General features: G+C 41.3%; 1 protein-coding gene across 1 annotated transcript in view; it reads left to right on the forward strand.

Annotated features, from left to right (window-relative positions):
• Window positions 1–20633, forward strand: part of HECW1 (HECT, C2 and WW domain containing E3 ubiquitin protein ligase 1) — a 263731-nt gene that overhangs the window by 74399 nt on the left and 168699 nt on the right. Inside the window, exons 4-5 of the mRNA XM_007446985.1 lie at window positions 5175–5250; window positions 15553–15722. Of these exons, the coding sequence (XP_007447047.1) occupies window positions 5175–5250; window positions 15553–15722 (246 nt within the window). The remainder of the gene's footprint in view (window positions 1–5174; window positions 5251–15552; window positions 15723–20633) is intronic.

Below are 20633 nucleotides of genomic sequence, written 5' to 3' on the forward strand. Positions count from 1 at the left end.
GGGAATCTCTCCGCTTTGCCCTCCGCACCCCTGTTGCTGTGCTGTCCTCCGCGGCTCCGAAGCTCCCCGCTCCGCCTCCCGCAGTCTCCGCCCGCGAAGGGGCTTCCTCGTGTGTGGAGACCTTTCCTCCTTCACAGCTCCCTCCCACTGGTGCAGGTGCCGTCCCTATTCTATTGTCTCTGTTTTCAATTAATTTTTTCTTTTGCCCTACCCAGATACGTGGGGAGTTTCTTGCCTTTTGGGAGGTCTGAGGTCTTCTGCCAGCATTCAGTAGGTGTTCTGTAGGAGTTGTTCCACATGTAGATGTATTTCTGGTGTATTTGTGGGGAGGAAGGTGATCTCCGCGTCTTACTCCTCCGCCATCTTTCCACCGCCTCCTCTTCTGTCCTTTTATATATTTGCCTTTCCTATTGTGATTTTTCCCTTTCCCATAGATTTTTGCTTCTTTTCAATTTAGAGAAGATCTTTCAATATTTCTTTCATGATAGGTTTAGTATTACTGTATTTTTTAGTTTTTGCTTGTCTGAGAAATTCTTTTTCTCGCCTTCTAATCTGAATGATAATCTTGCTAGGTAGAGTACCCTAGATTGCAGGGTTTTCCCTTTCAGGACTTTGAACATATCATGCTACCCCCTTCTGGCCTGCAGAGTTTCTGTAGAGAAATCAACTGATAGGCTTATGGGGGTTTCCTTGTAACTGACTCTTTGTTTTTCTCTTGGTGCTCCTCTCTTTATATTTAACTTTTGCCATTTTAATTATGATATGTCTTAATGTGGGTTTGTTTGTGTTCCTATACCTGGATACCTGTTTCCTTCTCTAGGTTTGGGAAGTTTTCAGCCATAATTTCTTCAAATACATTTTTTCATTTTCTGTCCCCTTCTCTCTTTCTTCTCCTCAAACCTGTATTATGTGTAGGTTGGCACACTTCATATAATCCCATAGATCTTGTTCATTGCTTTCATTTTTTTCATTTGTCCTTCTGTCTGCTATTCTGATGGAGTGATTTCCATTATTCTGTCTTCCAGATCACTTATTCATTATTATGCACTATTTAGTCAGCTGTTCATTGTTTTTAGATCAGTTTTTATCTTGGCAATTGGGTTATCTAATATTGATTGGTTCCTCTTTATAGTTTCTAGTTCATTATCACAGCGATCTGCTTTTCTATTGGTAATATTTATTAATTCCTTTAGTGTTTCTATTACTTCCTTTTTCAACTTGGGGTCCAGTAGCCTGGAGAGGTATTTCATTTTTGTTTTTCAGGGGATTTTTCTTGTTCTTTTAATTGGAAGTAGTTCCTCTGCTTTTTCATTTCTCTGTCTCTGTGAATTTAGGAGAAATAGTTAACTATTGTGGTCTTGAAGTGCTGTTTTTATGTGGGATCATCCCTGTGTAGATTGTGTCAGTCCAATATTTTTGGTGTGAGAGTTATTTCCTCAGTGTGCTGACCATTATCCCCTTGATAGGAGGTGTGATTCATGTGATATCCAGAGCCTGCAGATGTTGGGTGGGTCCTCCTCTTTGCTGCATGGCTGTCACAGCCTTGTCAGGGGCAGGGTCTGCTCCCTAGTTGTTGGAGTAGAAGCCCTGAGGGTTGGGTTTTATAAGGTTCCATTGCTGTATGTCCTATATCCCCAAGGAGGTGAGCACAGAATCCATTGAGGCCCTTGTGGTCACAGCAAACCTACGCGCTGCCCGTGCAGGTATCTGCGGTTTTGCGCATAAGCAGCCCAAGGTCACATCCCTTTCTCTGTTGTGTTCATCCCAGACCCTAGTGCTAGGCTGGCAGTGGGGCCAGGGCACTGTGACTGCAGGAATTGAGGTGGTTGTGCTGCTGACTGGGACCTGGGCTGCCTCTATGTTAGGGCTCTCCCTGGACCTTTTCACCGAGATCTGGCTCCAAGCTGCCATGTGAGGAGTGCACCCACCAGGAAAGGAACCTCTGCATACTCCTCCCCAGGGGCTGCCCAGCAGGGAAACTGATATCTGAGTCCATTATCAGTCTTCCACAAAGCCCACCAACAGCCAGAGTCGCACTTTGCTGTGAACACACTGACAGTCGGGCTTCATTGGTGGACCCGTGCCCCACCCGGCACCACTCTGATAGTAGGGCTCCAAAGGTGAACGCATATCCTATCTCAGGTGCACTAACCGTGGCAGCCTGGACCACACTCCAGGCCCTCCAGGCTGTCTCCGTGCAGCTAGACCAAGTCCTCTCCTAGGGTTCTTCCACCCGAGTTTTAGTGCCTAGCTGATGCGTGTACTAGCAGCCCCACCCAGCATGCATTTTGGGCTGGGAGGTACAGAGAGGTGGCAGCCATCAACACCAGTCTCTCTCTGCCCTTATTGCTAGCAAGCCAGCACGCAGACACTCCTTGCAAGTGGAGTACAGGCTCCTCCAGCTTCCTGTCTGTCCCAGCAGACCTCCCAGCAGACAGGGATTTCTCAGAGCAAGAGCCTTTCTGTGCGGACACTCCCTCCTTCACAGATCCCTTCCAGGAGCACCAGTCCCATCCTGATGCCTTTTTTTTTTTTATCCTACCCAGTTACATGGGGATCTTTCTTGCAGCTTTGGTTGTATAAGGGATCTTCTGCCAGTTTCCGGTTGGTTTTCTGTGAGAATTGTTCTGCATGTAGATGTAATTTTCACTGTGTTTGTGGGGGAGGTGAGCCCCACACACTCCTGCTCCACCCTCATGATCCCCACCCCCCCAAGAAGATTCAGGCTTGAATCTGTTAAACCATTTGCCAAGTAGGCTTGGTTGTGGAAATAAGTTGCGTGCAAAACACGGTGACACTGTGCACTGCGTCTAAGAGGGGACATCATGACCCAGTGCCCGGTGCTTGGAATAACAACTGGGCATCAGACAGGCTGAAAAGCCGAGGGAATGTGCAGACCTGAGAAGATGAGCTATTCCCTGGTGTTCCCCTCAGTCTTAGGTTGTTCCAGGGTGAGACTATTTTTTCCTGTGTTTTCACACCATTTTCACAGTCAGTAAATGGTAGAGCACACCTCTGTAATGCAGCAGATTTCTGAACCTCAGACCAGCCTCTGGAACTCATCTTGAGCAAAAGGCCAGGATGCAAAACCTTCCCAAACATCTTTACTTCCTGGAAAATGTTTATCACCTGTTGCCTCCCCCTTTGTATCATCAGTCTGGCGCTGAGATGACTTGATAAATAATGTTAGCAAAAAGCCATGAGTTAGGGAAATGTTTATGAAGTTTTAAATGTGTGTTTCCCCTCTGAACTTAGTAGCTTCTGAAAAATATACATTATCTTCTTGTCTACGGGCTTGTTTCGATGCAATAAATATGAAGGACCTTTTTGTAAATACCTTGAATTTCCAGCAGAAAAATATTTAAATACGAGGGATCAAAATTATGTTTTAAATAAGAAGGAGCAGATGTACTGTTCTTTGTTATCATTGCAAGTTTAAGCTCGTTTAGGCTAGCATGAAATGTGCAGTTTAATCCTACCTTTTAAACAGTGTAAAATCAAGGCTCTATTAAAGTATACTTTTCGTTGTGCCCTCAAGGAACTTATATTCTGAGATGGAACAAGCTAGATGTTGACATCTTTAAACTAGAATTAGGAACAGTCAATTGTAATTGTCCCACATAGGCAGGTACATCACTGGAAGGGAGTGTGGCCAGCCTGCCCAAGTCTCCCATGGCTTTTGCCCAGGCATAGATTTGAAAATGAAGGAAAGTCCTCAACATGAAGGAATTTTGAACCCTGATTAGGCCCATGCACGTTGGCCACTTTGAGAGCTAGGAGAGTTGTCCAGCCTGAGCATGCGGTCTCTGAACTGTTGACCTCTGCTGCTCGGGGCCAGCCAGGCAAAGAGAAGAACACAGACTGGGAAGTAGCAGGCTGTCCATTGTGAAGAGGGCTGATACTTCAGCCCAACCAGCGTTCTGACTCACCCCATTCCGTATGTCACCCACATTTGTTCCCTCTGCTGGGCAGCCCAGCATCCCCGAAATGCCTCTTGCATGTGGGCCTAAAAGCAGACATACTGAGAAGATTGGCACACGAGCTGCAGCCGAGCATGTAGGCCCACCAGGGGCACCTGCTTTACGAGGAGGTGTTCTAATAATCCCTTTGTATTCTCCTTGGGAGAAAGCTGTGAGGCCTAGTGATGCCCGGTCATTACTCCCAGTCTCATCTAAGGCAAGATGATGGTCACATCCAGTCACAACTCTTCCAGCATCAAAAATACTGAGAGGCAGTAGAAAGAGAGCAAGCCCACAGAACCTCGAAACAGAGAGACTTTGCGCAAGAGGTCATCGAGTTCTCCACTTTTTGCTTCTTCAGTACAGATTATCTTCTAAAAAGTGGACACTGTATGGATTTGCTTAATGCTCAGATTTGTATATTATTTTCTGCAAATATATAACATATGCAAAGGTAACCCTGCCTTTGAATAAATACTCAGAATCATTTCTAAGTAAAACTTGCCTAGAAGAGAATGGAAGCAAGGACTCTAGCTGCTTTGATTAATCCATTAACAGATAAATACTGAGCAATGATGGAAAGTAAAAGATTTTGGCAACCTGGTTTGCAAATACCTACTAGACGAAGATAACCCATGGAACCACTGTGTTCTGAAACGTCCCAGGAAGGCAGTTAGATAAAGAGACCTCAGAATAGCTTCTTAATGCCATGCTCAGTCTCCTCCCTAATAAACAGAATTTCCTGGAAATCTCTAGGTAGTAATACAGATGAGAAGGAATGAATACACAGCAGTTTAACTCTATACTTTGCTAATGGAAACATACTGTAATTACAACAGTAAACATCTATTGACCTATCATTCTACTGCCTTAGGGTCTGCTTTAATAAATACCTTTTGCAAATTTGAATGTGAAAAGGCCTTGTTTACATAAGTGGTTATAAAAGGCCTCTAATATTACAGTAATTATTTTTGTTGATTTCCATTTCTCTGAAAAGTACCCCTCATCCCCACTAGCATTTCCCACTCTTACTGGGAAAGACATTAGCTTGCTAAAAGCTTCTTTTAATCAGTAGTAGCCTAATGAAATCACAATGCTACTGTCTTTGTATTCTGTAGCTACAGAAATAACTGTGATTAAGCATGTTTGTACTGAAGTGTGAGTATCTATTTCAGTGCTTTTTTTGCTTGTCTCCCATTTTCTGTCTTCTTACAGATTTTTAAAAGTATTGGCTCTGATGAGACTGTACAAGGGCAAGGAAGTCGGAGGCTGATCAGCTTTTCTCTCTCAGGTATGTATTGCTCATATGAGGGCCTTGTGGAGTGAATAAGAATGTCAGTCAACAGTCAGGAGACCCCTTCAATTTGACTCTTATCTATAAGTTACTCAACATCTCTGTGCCTCAGTTTCTACATCTGTAAAACAAAATTTTAAAATATCCGCTCCATTCCCCTGTTGCCTAAAAAATATGCAAAACCTATAAGTTGAGAGTTATGTTTCATTTGGTGGGAAGTTTTAGGACTTCAAGCCAGGGAGGTAGCATCTCAAGTAACCCCGAGAGAACTGCTTGGAGGAGGCAAGGGTGGGGCTAGGATATATAGGAGGTTTTTTTGTTGTTGTTTTGTTTTTTAAATTTATTATTGTATTGGTTACAGCTGATTTTCTTTTTTTTTTTACATCTTTATTGGAGTATAATTGCTTTACAGTGGTGTGTTAGTTTCTGCTTTATAACAAAGTGAATCAGCTATACATATACAAACATTCCCATATCTCTTCCCTCTTGCGTCTCCCTCCCTCCCACCCTCCCTATCCCACTCCTCCAGGCGGTCACAAAGGTCTGAGCTGATCTCCATGTGCCATTCGGCTGCTTCCCACTAGCTATCTACCCTACGCTTGGTAGTGTATATAGGAGTTTTGCAACAAAGGGCAGATAGTCTGAATGTCAAAAGATTACTGTTAAGTAAACAAAGTCAGATGATCTCAAGTTAAAGCATTTAGTGCTTTTCTATGTTTGGGAAGATGCAAGAGTCTGCATTCCTTTGATACGCACCTCAGCTCTCTGGGGCCAGTATCCTGTGTTTTCATATCCTGAGTTTCCTCAGGGCTCACCAACTCACCATGGGTGGTGGCTGTAGTCGCTGATGACTGTGACATCCTTTGTTTACTGATATGGCAGGAAACATTCCATTTCTCACCCCTTGACCTCATAAGGGTACAAGAGGATTCAATAAGGAATAGATGCATTCCTTAGACGAGGTGAGATGATGAGAAGAGAAGCTACCATTCTACTTTTCCTTCATGGCTAACTAGCAGTAATTGAGAGTTTATAAAGTGGAGGTAGGGGAAAGCCTGAGGCAAGAAGCAGCTAGCAGACCCTTGGTCTAAATAAAATCTCACATGAAATCCAGTTGGTAAAACAGATTAAAAACTGAGCTGCTCAAAAAAGTACACTTGTGGAAAGATCAGTGAAATCCAAAAGAAGCCTGTCATTTAGTTAATCATAATTAGTTAATAGTTAAGAGTAATTTAGTTAATTTTTTAGTTTTCATCATGTACCTTAGTTCCGTAACCTGTTAAGAGTAAGGGAGACTGGGTAGACTCTTCTGTGAATCTAAAATAATTTCAAAATTAAAACTATAAACAAAAACTGAGTTGCTCTGGCTAAAATGATATACAGAGTTCAGAGCCCCATGCACTCAATTTCACCCTAAGTGGTCTTTGTGAAGACACAATGGCATGAAGCTGTAGGGCACAGAACTGTTCAGCACAGTTTGAAAACTATTGCTTAGCTTATTATCAAACCAACAAATATTGTAGGCCATAAATATCAGAGATCTGAGATCACAGAAATGAAGTTCATGAGTGTCCTTGGGAGATGGACAGTCACCTGAGGCTTTTCATGTCTAAGTGAGCCCCCAGTAAAGCAAACGTGTGTCTAAAAATCCATTGATAAGTGATAATAACAAGGTTAATATACAAAAAGTCAGTCCTTTCCTATATACCAGCAATGAACAAATGGAATTTAAGTTAAAAACACAATACCATTTACATTAGCACCTCCCCAAAATGAAATACTTAGGTGTAAATCTAACAAAATGTTGATATGTACAAGATGTTTATAGGGAAAACTACAAAACTCTAATGAATTAAATCAAAGAAGAGCGAAATAAATGGAGATATATTCCATGTTCATGGATGGGAAGACTTAATATTGTAAAGATGTCAGGTCTTCCCAAACTAATGTATAGAATCAATGCAATCCCAATCAAAACTCCAGCAAGTCATTTTGTGAATTCTGACAAACTGATTCTAAAATTTATAATGAGAGGCAAAAGACCCAGAATAGCCAACACAATGTTGAGGAGAATATCAAAGTTGGAGGACTGATGCTACACAACTTCAAGACTTACTATAAAGCTGCAGTAATCAAGACAGTGTGGTACTTGTGAAAAAAAGAAAAAAACAGAAAAATAGATAAATGAAATAGACTAGAGAGCCCAGAAATAGACCCCCATATAGTCAGCCGATCTTTGAAATATGAGCAGAGACAGCACAGTTGAGCAAAATAGTCCCTTCCACAAATGGTGCTGGAACAACTGGACATCCACATGCAAAAAAAAACATGAATCTAGACACAGACCTTATACCCTTCACAAAAATTAACGCAAAATGGATCACAGACCTAAATGTAAAACACAAAACTATAAAACTCCTAGAAGATAGCATAGGAGAAAACCTAGATGACCTTGGGTAGGGTGGTGCCTTTTTAGATACAACACCAAAGACACAATGCATGAAAAAAAATTGATAAAATGGACTTTATTAAAATTAAAAACTTCTGTTCTGCCAAAGACAATGTCAAGGGAATGAGAAGACAAGCCACAGACTCAGAGAAAATATTTGCAAAAGACACATCTGATAAAGGAAAGTTAATCCAAAATATACAAAGAACTCTTAAAACTCAACAATATGAAAACAAACAACCCAGTTGAAAAATGGGCCAAAGATCTTATGATCTTGTCAGACATCTCACCAAAGAAGCTATACAGCTGGCAAGTAATCATATGAAATGGTACTCCACATCATATGCCATTAGGGAAATGCAAATTAAAACAACGACTAGATACCAGCTATGTACCTATTGGAATAGCTAAAATCCAGAACACTGAAAATACCAAATGCTGGTGAGGATGTGGAGCAAAAGGAACTCACATTTATTGCTGGTAGGAATGCAAAATGGCACAGGCACTCTGGAACACAGTTTGGTAGTTTCTTTCAAAACTAAACATTCTCTTACCGCATGACCCCATGATCACATTCCTTGGAAATTACCCAGATGGAGTAATTTTCATACAAAATTTTATTTATTTATGATTGCCAAAACTTGGAAGCCATCAAGATGTCTTTCAGTAGCTGAATGGATAAATAAACCATGGTACAATCAGGTAATGGAATATTATTCGGTGCTAAAAAGAAATGAGCTATCAGGCCACGAAAAGACAATGGAGGAATCTTGAACGCATATTACTCATTGAAAAAAGCCAATCTGCAAAGGCTACGTACTGTGTGATTTCAACTATATCACACTCTGGAAAAGGTAAAACTATGGAGATGATAAAAAGATCAGTGGTTGCTGGGAGATAGGGGAAGGAGAGATGAATAGGCAGAGAACAGAGGATTTTTAGGGCAGTGAAAATACTCTGTATGATGCAGTAATTATGGATACATGTCATAATGCGTTTGTCAATGCCCAGAGAGTGTACAATGCCAAGAGTGAATTGTAACGTAAACAATGGATTTTGGGCAAAGAAGTAAAGTATCTCTCAACTGTGATTATGATGTGTCGATGTAGGCTCATCAGTTATAACCAATGTACCACTCTGGTAGGGGATGTTGATAATGGGGGAGGGGATGCATGTGTGGGCAGGCAGTATATGGGGAAATCTCTGTACTTCCTTTTAATTTTGCTGTGAATCTACAGCCACTCTAAAAAAATTAAGTCTTAAAAGAAACCCATTGACAGCATCAGCATGTGTCTGTCTAGGTTTAAAAAGAAAAGAAAAAAGAAGAAACTCAATACTTTTGTATTACTAGGACAGAAAACTAACAACTCCTGATTTGTTATTCTTATATTCCCATTTAAATGCTTGACAACAATTATTTGTACAAACCTTCAGACACAGTAGAAACCAGGAAAACTACTCTACTGTCTGCCAGAAATGAAGAATTTTCACTAACCAAAGCTCACTAAAATCCTAAAGCCTAAGATGGATGCCATACAGGATGGACCACATGCGGCTGGGGAAGGAGATGAAATATCCATTCACTGGTTGCCATTTTGGCTCTACCATGTAGACATGGACTCACAGGCTCACCACAGGAAAGGAAAACACCCCACCACCACCACCACCAGCTTGGTTCAAAAAGCTACTTTATAAGGTGATCAGGGTGGACTCATCTCCTACAGCCCCCAATATATCATTTTTCTTACACTTATCTCAAGGAAAAAATTGCCAGCAATGAAATGTGACTGGAGATGTAAAATTAGCAACTAAAGAAGGAAGCCTGGAATGGTCATGGAAATATAATACTTTGTAGTTGAATATGTATATGTTTAATTCACTACGTCTGTCAAGGAAAAATCAAAGTAAATACTGCTTAAAGTAGCATAATTCCATGCCTCAAAGATGCGATAAAAAGATCATCAAATCTACAGCTAAGCAAAGCCCACAAAGTATCAAAAAGTTGACTAGATGCTGGTTATCTCCAGGTGTAAAAGTAGGGACGAGGATTCCAATAGCAGCTCGTTGGACAACCAAACTAACTAAAGATGGACAATACCAGGGGTACACAACCTACTCATGGATAAAGAAGAGACATTGTGGCTTTAAGAATGTGTGAATAGATTCTACCTTAAAAAAAAAAAAAAAAAAAAAGTTGAAGGACATAACACTCAAGAGGAAAAAGACAAGTATTTTGTTGGCAAATATCTGCTCAAGAGAAATAAGGGATTTATCACTCATCTGCTTGTACTCTCTATAAAATACAGGAAAGTTCAGGACCTATTAAGAGGTCTAGGATGAAGAAAAATGGTAAGGGATTTCTTTGAAGTTCTTTGAAGTTAAAAGAAAGTCAAGTGTATCTGTTTCCTGTTGCTGCTGTAACAAACTACCACAAAGTTAGTGGCCTGAAATAAGACATGTATTCACTCAGTTCTGGAGATCAGAAGTCCAAAATGAATCTTAAGGGACTAAAATCAGGGTGTCGACAGGCAGGGCTGGTACTCTTCTGGGGTCTCCTGAGAAGAATGCACTCCTCATCTCTTTCAAGTTCTAGAGTCTACCCGCATGTTTTGGTTCGTGGCTGCATCACTCCAATCTCTGCTCTGTTGTCACATCACTTTCTCCTCATTTTGCCCCTCCTTCCTCCATTTTATAAAGACTCTTACAATTACACTGGGCCTAACTGGATAATTCAGGCTAGTCTCCATCTCAATAAAGATCCTTCACCACATCTGCAAAGTCCCTTTTACCATGTAAGGTGACATATTCACAGGTTCCAGGGATTAGGTTATGGTCATCTGTGAGGGACCATTTTTCTATCATTTTCTGTCTATCATAGTCAAGGAGAGATTTAAAGTAAATTCTAAAAGGTGCAATCACAGAATTCAAAGTGAGCTTTGAGAGTTTTTAGAAAGCAGTAAGAGCATACTCACCACTACAGAATTAGAATCAATGATATGGTAGACTGACTTGAGATTCTCTCCTAGAAAACATAGAAGAAGGGTCAGACATAAAAAGGATAAGGAAGTAAAAAAATGGATGACATATACAGAGCCAATACATAGATATTTAATGTTTTTGATGAAATGATCAGAACAAATTGAAAGGAAATAATAGGAGAAAGGTTTCTTGAGTTGAATGTGATTTTGAATCTTTAAATTAGACTATAAGGTGCTAAGAAAAAAAATGTATGTACAGAGACCAACTTCTAGACAAATGCCAATTTTCTTAAAGAAATTTTCAAATGCAGACACAGTAGACATCTGAGTGGAAAAAGCATGATACTTACCAAAGAATAAACCTCATGTTAACCTCAGACTTGTCTTCTTATCATACAGAATGCTAAAATCATGAAACAAAGGCTACAGAGTTTTAAGGGTAGCATGTTTTAGCCGAAGATTTCTGTGCCCACCAGGTTGTCATTTATGTAAAAAGGCAAGAAAAACACATTCTCAGGTTTGCTAGGGCTCAAAGAACTTCATCTTTGCATCTTATCTGAAAGTAATATGTGAACATCCATACCAGCATACAGAGAGATAAATTTAAGAAAACTCAAGAACTGGAGATACTGCATATAATTGGACTGCTTTTCTTTTTAGAATTTAAAATGAGAAATAACCAGAAAGATCATGGAATTGTCTCCTCTGGAAATTTTCCAGAATGGAGTAGCATGTCAAAGCAAGATTGTTGATGCAAATGCTTTACTTCTCAAATCTGTTTATATATTCAGTTTTTACCACTCCTTGGTGGTAATAAATTTCCTGTATAACTACTATCCCTTTAATTTTCAGTGAATTAACACTACAACCTTAAAAATCATAAATGCAAATACAGTTTTTTTTCACAAGTATTGGAGACAATTTAAATATTCAAAATTACCACAGAGCCAAATAATTATATACTGTTTGAGAATTATGTATACAAAATGTTGTAAAAGACATGGGACATCCTTATGGTATAATCCAGGCAAAAGAAAACATTTAGGGTACAAGTTTGTATATACAGTATGGTCGCAACTATGCAAAGAAAATTACTGAAAGGCAATAAAGAAAATGTCTAGCAATGGTTGCCACTATGCAGTACAATTTGAAATAATTTTAAAATTCTGTTTCTTTTCCTTCTATATTTTAAAAAAGTTACAGTAGGCATCATGTTTATCATCAGAACAAAAAACAGTGCAGGAAAAAATGGGGGAAAATTAAGTATTTTCCCATTAATGTATCATTTACTGTTGGAAAATCACAAAACTCTGTGTTCTTATAGACAGCCATTCCAACAGTCTCATAGTTGAAGAAATTGAGACCGAAATTGAGAATGTTCCAGAACTAAAATCTGGATATACTGACTCCCAGCCGAATGCTCTTTTAACTCCTAATTAGCTCCTTACTGCAGCAGTTTTCAAACGTTTTTACTCCGTGAAACATATATTTTTATAAGTATACAAGTTGAACTTAAACTATAAAAGCTCACTGAAGGGCATGAAAGGAGGCATGAAAAAATGAAGAAACCTATGTTCTTGAATAGGAAGTATTGTAAAGTTACCATTTCTCCCAAAATTAATCTATAGATTCAATGCAATTCCAATCAAAATCTCAATTTTTTGGAGGGGAGCTGATTAAAAAAATTAAAAGATTAATCTGGAAGAATAAATGTGTGACTGGTAAAGAAAGATGTTTTCTTTTGGAAAAAAAAAACAAGAACAATAAAGAGTAACTAGACTTATCAGGTATCAGCCGTATGATAAAAACATTATGCAGATTTAGACAAGTTGTTTGATGGAAGAGAATTTTTTAAAAAGACCCATTTATGGGCTTCCCTGGTGGCGCAGTGGTTGAGAGTCCGCCTGCCAATGCAGGGGACACGGGTTCGTGCCCCGGGCCAGGAAGATCCCACATGCCGCTGAGCCTGCACGTCCGGAGCCTGTACTCCACACCGGGCGAGGCCACAGCAGTGAGAGGCCCGCGTACCGCAAAAAAAAAAAAAAAAAGACCCATTTATGGGCTTCCCTGGTGGCGCAGTGGTTGAGAGTCCGCCTGCCAATGCAGGGGACACGGGTTCGTGCCCCGGGCCAGGAAGATCCCACATGCCGCTGAGCCTGCACGTCCGGAGCCTGTACTCCACACCGGGCGAGGCCACAGCAGTGAGAGGCCCGCGTACCGCAAAGAAAAAAAAAAAAAAGACCCATTTATGCTTGAGAATTTGACCTATGCCAAAGTTGTCATTTTTATAAAAAGGTAATATCACATAATGGTTAAAAACACAGACTTTGGAATCAAAGAAGTAGGTTCAAATTTCATTTCTGACACTGACCAACTCTGAAGGCCTGGTCAAGTTACTTAATTCAGAAACCTCTATTTTCTCTTCCTCAAATTAGGGATGTAATAACTATCTTGTAGAGTTTGTGGTTAGGATTAAATCAGATAATGTATTTGAAGGGCATAGAATGGTCCCCAGAATTTAGTAGGTGATCAGTAAATGACAAGCAGTAGTGGTGGAGGTGATGAAGGTGATGGTAGTCATTATTTTATGATGGATAAATCTATATGTCACACTCTGGGCCATATTCCCCAACACCACCCCCAGATTTGATGGTCCACTGGGAGAACTCAGCATGTAATCATACTCGTGACTCTAATCAATAGTCAATTACATTGACTATAATCAATGTAATCAATTACATTGAAAAGATACACAGCAAATTGCAAAGGAAAAAGGTGCCTGAGATGAAGTTTGGAGGAAACCAGGCACAGGTTTCCATGAGTCCTCTCTCACTGGAGTCACACAGCTTGAGTTTATTTCTCCCAGCAACAAGTTGTAAAATACTTTGAAATACTATATACCAGGGAAGCTCATTACAGACTCAAGAGCCCAAGGTTTTGATTGGGGGCTGGTCTTTCGGCCAAAGTGCTCCTAGCACCTACCAAAATTCCAGACTCCCAGAAGAAAAGTAGGTGTGCAGCATAAACCACGTAGTTTGCACAGACACGTGAGGCACAGAGAACCACTCTTATCAATTCTGAGATGTGGGAACCCTCCTGAGATCCAAGTTCCCAGATCCTAGCCAAGGACCAACCCCAGAAACAGACCTTTCGAAGGAGAGAAGTCTCGGGGCTGCTTTGTTACTTCTTTTCTGCACACATTCCCATGGGTATAGCCTGAGTTTTGCAAATTTCTGTGATGTTTGTACTTTCTAACCTTTATTCCGCTTCATGGCAGTATATTATAATGCAAGAGAGTAAGAATAATTTCATTATGGAGACATCCTTGAATCAACTCAAAATAACATTTAAGTAAATGCACATGAAAAATTCTGTACTTTTTTCATCGGTAACAAATTCCTCCAACACCTCACAACTTATACCATACTTGAGAATCAGTTCAATGTATTTTTACCTGTTTCTTTCACTTATATATAAATATGAACAATTTGGGGGGAAAAATACTTTGATAATAGAAAAATTTTAATTATATTTTTTGATATCATATATTTCTAATAAATATAAGATGCTTTCAAATTATCTCAGAATAGCCATAAACCATTATCACAAATGACCTCTTTCTCTCTCTCTACCCCCCCAACACAGAGCATGAAATTGTACGTGATCAGACATTTTCAATTACATGGAACGTCTCAGTTGTCAAAGCCTTCCCTCCCGACCACATGGTCTCTCCTCAGAACCCTCCTCACTGATGTGCATTAGCTCTATGGAGGCCATGTTTTTTCCTTTCCTCCAATGTCTGTGCCCTTTGCTCTTTTTTTTTTTTTACCATCTTTTTTTTTTTTTTTGCAGTACGCGGGCCTCTCACTGTTGTGGCCTCTCCCATTGTGGAGCACAGGCTCCGGACGCGCAGGCTTAGCGGCCATGGCTCATGGGCCCAGCCGCTCCGTGGCATGTGACATCTTCCCAGACCGGGGCACGAACCCGTGTCCCCTGCATCAGCAGGCAGACTCTCAACCACTGCGCCACCAGGGAAGCCCTCTTTGCTCTTTTAATCCTCACCTTTCTCTTTATTTCTTCTGATGCACTGTCTCTTTACTCAGTGAAAATCATATTTATTGTGAGGCTAGAGCCCTTGGTTTTCTGTCTTCACTTTGAAGAAGTGGTTCCTGCTTCCCTGGAGGCTCAGTGGTTAAGAATCCGCCTGACAATGCAAGGGACACGGGTTCGAGCCCTGGTCCGGGAAGATCCCACATGCCGCAGAGCAACTAAGCCCGTGCGTCACAACTACTGAGCCTGCACTCTAGAGCCCGTGAGCCACAACTACTGAGCCCGTGCGCCACAACTACTGAGCCCGTGTGCCTAGAGCCTGTGCTCTGCAACAAGAGAAGCCAACACAATGAGGAGCCTGCACACTGCAACAAAGACCCAACGCAGCCAAAAATAAAATAAAATTCACCTGGACCCACTGAATTTTCCAAGTTGGATTTCCTCCCTCAGTGTGCACCAGGTTTCCCGAAGTAATCCTCAGCCCCTCACCCCAACCTGCCTGAGGAACGCCAGAAGTCCAGACCACTAGGGGCCAATGGTCCTCTCTTGAAAAGCATAGTGACCACAATGCCAGTCTTGACTTATTACAGGCACTTGTTAACCAAAACAATTTAATACAGTAAATGTTCATTTAAATCAGTAAATGTTCCGTGTAATGGGTTCTGGAGACATATCAGTCTATATTTGTAATGAGGTGGAAAATGGTCTAAAGATTGAAAAACGTTTTACACGTTTCAGATGGACTCTTCTCCTTGTGTGAGGCCTAATATAATCTTTAACCTCGCTAAAACACATGAAATTAAAGTATCCTCTGTTTTATAGATTTCCAGGCCATGGGGTTGAAGAAGGGGATGTTTTTCAACCCAGACCCTTACCTGAAGATTTCCATTCAGCCTGGGAAGCACAGCATCTTCCCTGCCCTCCCACACCACGGACAGGAGAGGCGATCCAAGATCATTGGCAACACTGTGAACCCCATCTGGCAAGCCGAGGTGAGTGCCCTGGCCCTGAAAAGGAGCTTAAGGGACAACAGAACGGTTGACCCTGAAGCCCACATGCTACTCCCTCCGTCCTTGGAGCCCCAAACTCTGCTGCTAAGTTCATGGTTCTCTTGGTCCTGGAAAGTCACCATGTTCTCTTTGGATTACAGTTCCTAGGGATCTTGATTAGTCTCACAGCGTGGAACCATGAAACTATTCATTGCAGCTGCACTCAGTAGCCATACACAGTCAGCCTTCTTCTGTATCTGCAGGTTCTGCATGTAGGGATTCAACCAACCTCGGATGGAAACTATTTGGGGAAAAAAAAAAAATCCCAGAAAGCAAAACTTGAATTTGCTGCACACAGGCACTAGTTACCTAACATTACATTGTATTTTCAACTATTTACATAGCATTTACACTGTATTAGATATTGTAAGTAATCTGGAGATAACGTAAAGCATACAGGAGGACGTGTGTAGGTTATATGCAAACTCTCCGCCATTTTATGTAAGGGACTTGAGCATCCATGGATTTTGGAGTCCTCAGTGGTACTGGAACAAGTCCCCCAACATACCGAGGGACAACTATAATAGCCTCTTGCTCTGATTCTGAACTTGCACCTGAAAGCAAGACAGGAGAAGGAAGTGATGTGTTTTAATCCAAGCATTCGCATTCTTCCCATGCATGTGGTCCTTAAGCAAGAGTGCCAAATTTGAATTGCGTCCCTCTGGACCAGTTCCAGAGATTCTGCAACTGTCAGGTTTCCTAGGACAGGTTAATCAATAAGCCTTAAAATAACACTAAGATATGGGGTTGCATATTGTTTGATTTAAATAGACACGGAGGCTGATTGTTCATGCCATCTTCCTGGTTTACACAGTGCTAGGCAACTTGCTGGAGTTTCGGATAATTTGTTTTATCTGATACAGGCCCTTCTCCTCTCTTACATGTGTCTCCACCACCAGCTGGGAGCTAGGAGGTTCCTCAACAAAGCCTCAACAGGCTCAGCCTCACAGTGACTAAGTCCTGTCCTAGAGAAACAGCAGAAAGTTGTCATACCCATTGACTGCCTAGCTCCCTGCTTTAGCTTGAGGGTATAACCTGCAAACTGCATGGCTTGGGAGACAGCGGGGTTTAGGGCATGGAAATGCCACAGTGTATAATGTAGGGGTTTAAAGTACAGATTTGCAGTCACACAGACCTTGGTTCAGATCCCAGCTCGGCCAGTTGTATAACTTTGAGAAATCAGTTATCCTCAATCTGAGCATCAGATTATCCTCATCAGGCTGGTGTTGATGGAAATGTGTTACTACTACCCTGGGCACTCGCTTTGGGCAGGGTTCCTTCGTTTATTGTTCAAAGTAGATCATCTCTGATGCAGAACTTTCAAGCATCCTTGACAAGAAAGTGTAGATATTTGGGGCCAAAGCTTTTTCATTGTCTCTTAAATTATACCACCTACTTCCTAGGCTTAATTTAGCCTGACCCAGGTTTTACGGAAGATCAACATTAGAGCTTTTAAGTGGCCGTCAGGGAAATAGAGTTGTATTTGAACTTCTTACTACTTTGGTTATCAGCAGACTCTAAAGCACCCACAGGACCGCTAGCATGGAATCATGAATCTTACATTATTTGTTTCTTCAGTCCTGGCTGTTCTTGCCAATTATTTGTGGACTCCACTCCATTCCTGGAGATAATACAAGACGCCACAGGAATTTATAGCACATGGAGAAAAAAAAAAAAAAAAGCCTCTCCTAAAGAACTTTAGAGCAGCTTGTACTAAGACATTTAGTCATAAAGGTGTTATAAGTCTCAAAGAACATTTATAAAATCCAGCACCATCAGAATATGATTTGGCTAAAAATGTCAACTAGAATCCACTTTGAGTTCTGAAATTATTTCCGAATCTTTAGTTCAGATATACTTTGCTCTGCAAGGACACAGGCCAACCCTCACTCTCCCTCTGCTCTTGACCTCCTTGTTCTTTCCAGTGTGCTGTGGCGGAGGTCGGCATCCTAAGATAACTTTCACCACATGTCTCCCTGACAAGGCTCAGACTGAGGATAACTGATTTCTCAAGTTAAACAGCAAGTAACTGGCTGAGCCGTGATTTAAACCACAGCGTGGTTTGCGTGATTGCAAAGCTGTATTTTCAAACCCCTAAATTAGCTTACAGTATCCAGAGCTCAAATGTGGGAGTCTCAGCCCCTAGGCAGAACATTCGAGGTCTCAATGACCCAGCATTGCTTACCATTTGTGTCAGTTAGGGATGCCTCAGGCTCTAAGCTAGAGGAAGCCTGGTCAGCTGTGATATTTCTCACAAACCGGAAGTCCAGAAGGAGGTGGTCCAGGCAGTGCAGCTACTGAGTACGGCCACCAGGGACCCAAGCTCTCTGGGTCTTGCCCCTACACCTTAGCAGGTGGCTCTCGTCTTCCTGTCTTAAAGCCTCAAACCCAAGTTCCAGGTAGGAAGAAAGCAAAAAGACTAAAGAAGCTTTCTCCTTGAAAGGCTTTGAATTACTATCCTGTAAGAGAAGCCCTATTACCTATCACAGGACCTCACCTGGTTGGGAAAATCTAGTGTTTCGCTTCCCTGACTCTCTAGTCGGGAGGGCCGGGGACTAGCGAGTTGAGCATAGGTGTTGAATAAACCAGTTTATAGTGTCTGCAATGTGCTTCGGCTTTACTCTCCAGCACCTTTTACCTCCCACGTTACACTAAGACCACTCTCAGTAGCTGCTGTCCCCCAGTGCCCCTTGTGCTTTCACATGGCTGCATAAATTGTGTCTTTGCTTATATCTACCTAATCTGTACATCCTCAACTAATCCAACCAGAGATTCCTGCTCATGCATCAATTCTCAGCTAAAATACCACCTCCTACCTGGCACCCCATCCCAGGCCTCAGAAGGAAAGTGCTTCCTCCTCTTTGCTCCTTTGTCCAGACCTCTACATAGTGTCTTCTATTTGCACAGCTGTCTTCCTCACGAGACTTTGAGCTCTTCAAGGAAAGGAATCACATCCAATTTATCTTGATACCTCCAGTTCCTGGACCTAATACTACTAGGTTCTATAGGGATTACTATGCCAAGCAGTGTTTGAAACATTTTATATAATTAACTCATTTCATCCTCACAACAACCCTATGAAATATGTACTATTATTATCCCCATTGAAAGATGAGGAGACCAAGGCACAGAGAAGTTAAGTGAATTTCCCAAGGTCACACAGCTGGTAAATGGCAGAACCAGAATTTGAACCAGTTCAGAGCCTGATGCTGATCAGTTTTGTGCACAGGTGGTTGTGAATAAATTCTGGAGAAAATATCCAGAGCTTATATCAGATACTCAAAATGATTGTTATACCTCCTCTTATTTCAGGTTAAAAAAAATCAGTTAAAATTGACAGCATTGAGTGATAAGGCCAAAGGCAGTTATCAAAAGCTTAAATTGGTCTTTCCAGCTAATCATATGAGCCCCTCCTTCTGGAGGATAAGTTTGAAGGATAAATGAATTTTTTTTTAAATGGGGGAAAGCAAGGTGAAGTTCTCATGGCTGATTATTAATTCATTTAAGAAATATTTATTGTGCATGTACTCTCTATTAGAAATCGAAGCGGCAGGAAGGACACAAAAATGACTGATAGATAAGACCCTGCAGGCTAGTGGAAGGAGAAAATACAATGAAATAAATGTCCTAATCAAGGTGTGGACAGAATGCTGAAAAGCACTGAGGGAAGATCTCACAGAGGGTGTGCTCTTGGACTTGGGTCTTGACAAGTGGCAGGATATTTGGGGGAGGGGGAGAGCATTCCAGGTGGATGGAACAACATGTGCAAAGGCACCAAGGCAACCAGAGACACTTAGGGGACTGTTCAGAAATGTCATGTGGGTGGAGCTTGTGGTGTTCTCAGATAAGAGATGGCAACTGGGCTGGGCTTATTTCAATCATGCATATCTGGCGTGGTTTCCTGATTCCTTGCAAATGGAAGCTAATGTTGGCTTCTGGGGTCTCACATTGTACCGTAGTGAGTGAAATGAAGATTCCCTGTTCCTGCAAGATTCATGCAAGTCTTTAAATCTGTATGCAAGAAGGTAAATGAGAACTAAACTGTCCTACTTTCCGTATTTGTTGATTAGCATACCAAGGATGTTCAGTGAGAAATAATCGAAGTTGCCTGCACTTAAGAGCAAGAATACCCTTTAATGTGCAGTTTAAATGCTCAATTTATTTCTTTGATTAATGTTGCATTAAAGTCTTACGTGTTTTTTTTCAAATTTATTCAAGTTCAAACTGGAAACATATTTTTGCTAATTAAAATATGATAAATCTGAGAAAAAACAAAGCTACTGTCAGAAGTTTTAAATGAGGAGGGAAAATTGAGAGAAATACATGTTAAACATAATGCCAACTAAAGAAATTAAAAAGAAGACTTCCATGGTGATTGATTTATCTCCTGTTTTTTATTACTATAATTAGAAACTGTTTTCACTCCAGGAACACTGTTCTTGACTTTTAGGTCTGTTTACTCTCCAGTATGGATATAATGAGCATTTATAAGATTATAGCTTCATGGAGAAGTTAAACAGAATCTGTTCAGAGTGCTTATGTAAACTGTATATTTGTACCTCTAAGTAAAACAGGGAACTCCTAAAAGCAGAGTCTCAGAAACATCAAGAAGATTGATTATATTAAAATCAGGGGCTTCCCTGGTGGCACAGTGATTGAGAGTCCGCCTGCCGATGCAGGGAACACGGGTTCATGCCCCGGTCCGGGAAGATCCCACATGCCGCGGAGCGGCTGGGCCCGTGGGCCATGGCCGTTGAGCCTGCGTGTCCGGAGCCTGTGCTCCGCAACGGGAGAGGCCACAACAGTGAGAGGCCCGCATACTGCAAAAAAACAAAACAAAACAAAACAAAAGAA

Source organism: Lipotes vexillifer, unplaced genomic scaffold (assembly GCF_000442215.2).
Source record: "Lipotes vexillifer unplaced genomic scaffold, Lipotes_vexillifer_v1.1 scaffold1359, whole genome shotgun sequence".
Lineage (NCBI taxonomy): Eukaryota > Metazoa > Chordata > Mammalia > Artiodactyla > Lipotidae > Lipotes > Lipotes vexillifer.